Source organism: Galeopterus variegatus, unplaced genomic scaffold (genome assembly GCF_000696425.1).
Source record: "Galeopterus variegatus unplaced genomic scaffold, G_variegatus-3.0.2 Scaffold471, whole genome shotgun sequence".
In the NCBI taxonomy this organism is placed as follows: Eukaryota; Metazoa; Chordata; class Mammalia; order Dermoptera; family Cynocephalidae; genus Galeopterus; species Galeopterus variegatus.
Window position 1 is genome coordinate 233,057 of NW_007726582.1, and position 2,134 is coordinate 235,190.

At 30.1% G+C, this 2,134-nt stretch overlaps 1 protein-coding gene across 1 annotated transcript in view; it reads left to right on the forward strand.

The window, feature by feature from the left end:
- Nucleotides 1–2,134, forward strand: part of SMCHD1 (structural maintenance of chromosomes flexible hinge domain containing 1) — a 148,884-nt gene that overhangs the window by 97,673 nt on the left and 49,077 nt on the right. The window contains exons 33-34 of the mRNA XM_008569163.1: nt 317–432; nt 1,567–1,631. Of these exons, the coding sequence (XP_008567385.1) occupies nt 317–432; nt 1,567–1,631 (181 nt within the window). The remainder of the gene's footprint in view (nt 1–316; nt 433–1,566; nt 1,632–2,134) is intronic.

Genomic DNA, 2,134 nt, shown 5'->3' on the forward strand with positions numbered 1-2,134 from the left:
TTTTTGGTATTGCATGTCAGAATTTACAGCATGGCAGACTGTAAAAATAAGACAAAAGCATATTAGAAGCAAAGATGTATTTGTTAGGTTTGTTGGGGGAGAACTTGATGTCCAAGTTTAGCACTAGAGAATTGTCTATCATGATAGGAAGTTTTATAGATGAATTGCCATGGAATGCTGGTTAAAACATATTTTATTTTCTTCATCAGAATCTTATTATTAACAAATAATATGTATGCTTTAAGGCATACACTTATTTAACCATGTCCATTAATTGAACTGGAAAGAAAATTTTTTTTAATGTTTACCGTGACAGATTTTATGATTAGTGTTATTTCTGAAGATGACAGTATCATTAAAAATATTAATCCCGCACGTATTTCCATGAAAATGTGGAAGCTGTCTAGCAGTGGGAACCGACCACCAGCAAATGTGAGTCATGGAAAGCATTTTTAAAATTTAAAAGTAGCTCTTATATTTAATTTAAAGCTAAATCTAATTTAATGTAAAAATACTATGCGTACATATGTGAGAACTAGAAATTAATCCAATCTATTCCTTGAGAATTAAAAAAAGTACATTAATGTATGTTTCAAAATTAAGTGTTGATGCTATTGAAAAAAGAATAGCCTGCATTGTGATTTTTCTTAAAATTTTAGCGTACTTTACAGTTTAAAATTATTTCATATAAAGGGCAATAGCACAAGGCAGAGCCATTAAATATCACAAAGGGATAATATACAAAATGAGATAGCAAAGAGATGTGATTGACAGACTACAGGATAAAGAAGGGGAAGAGTAGAAAGAAGAGTTGGAGGATCTAGAGCAGGATCTGTCCAATAGAAATATTATACCTGCCTCATTAAGGTAAAAATAAATAAGTAAAATTAATTCTAATGTTTTTAACCTAATATATCAAAAGCTACCGTTTCAACATGTATCAATATGTTAAAAATTATTTAAAAGGTTGTACGTTCTTTTACCTTACCAAGTCTTTGAAATTCGGTGTGTACTCTATAGCACATGACCAGCCACATTTCAAGTGCTTGATAGCAACATGTAGCTATTGGCTACCATACTGGACAGCACAAATCTGAAATAAATCTCAAATTAGAAACTAAACCTTAAAAGTTTAGCAGGGCATCCCAATTTAATAATTTACTTGAGCATTTTTGATTCATTTTAATCATCTGTTTTGGAAACTAGCTTGCTTAATTTAACAGTCTGAAAGTTTACAAACTGAGCTATCTTAATTTATCTTAATTTTGAGCTTCACTTGCTTAATTTAGACTGTCATTCCAATCATACTGCTCTTACTTTAAAATAATATCACCCCTATAGAGATCTATTGTGTGTCCTTTACTAATGGGATGTCTTCCTACTGTTACTAATCTCATGTTGTCTTACATGTATTGTAAATATACATACATGTGTTTGTATTTGTACATTTCTGAATCCAAATGTGATCTGGATTTACATTTAGTTCAAGTATATAATAAATTTTCTAAATATACCATGTTAAAATTTGTCATTTCCTCCTTCCCTCTTCTCTCTTCCCCTTTCCAGGCAGAAACATTTAGTTGTAATAAAGTAAAAGATAATGACAAGGAAGATGGCTGCTTCTATTTCAGGTATTTCTCAAATCATTTCATATTTGTATGTATATTTTATTACAGAATAATTCAGCCTTGGAGATGTTTGCCTCTTCACCTAGGGAAAAGTGATTTGTGATTGAGTAGAAAATGTTAGCATCTCTAATTTTTTTCTCAGAAAGTTTTTGGGAAAAGGTGTGTTTTGTTTTTAAACTTTGTAAAATGGTTTGAGAGACAAGTGTTGTGATGGATGCATTAGTTTTTGAAACTATGAAAGCCATCTAAAGAATTCCTTTATGTTGTCAGAGCACTTTATAATTTTTCATTATACAGGAGATTTCTATAATTCTAAGATCTTATGAATTAAGAAAGGTTGAACTAGCTTTCACTGTTATGTGACTTAGCATGTTGTGTCTTCGTTATGGACCCCTATTTTCAAATCTGAAAAAGGGTTCTGAAAGGATTGTCTAATGTTTCTTTTAAAAATTTTTTAAATTATCACAAATAAGGTCAAATGCTTATTATATTTGTTATTTAAAAAA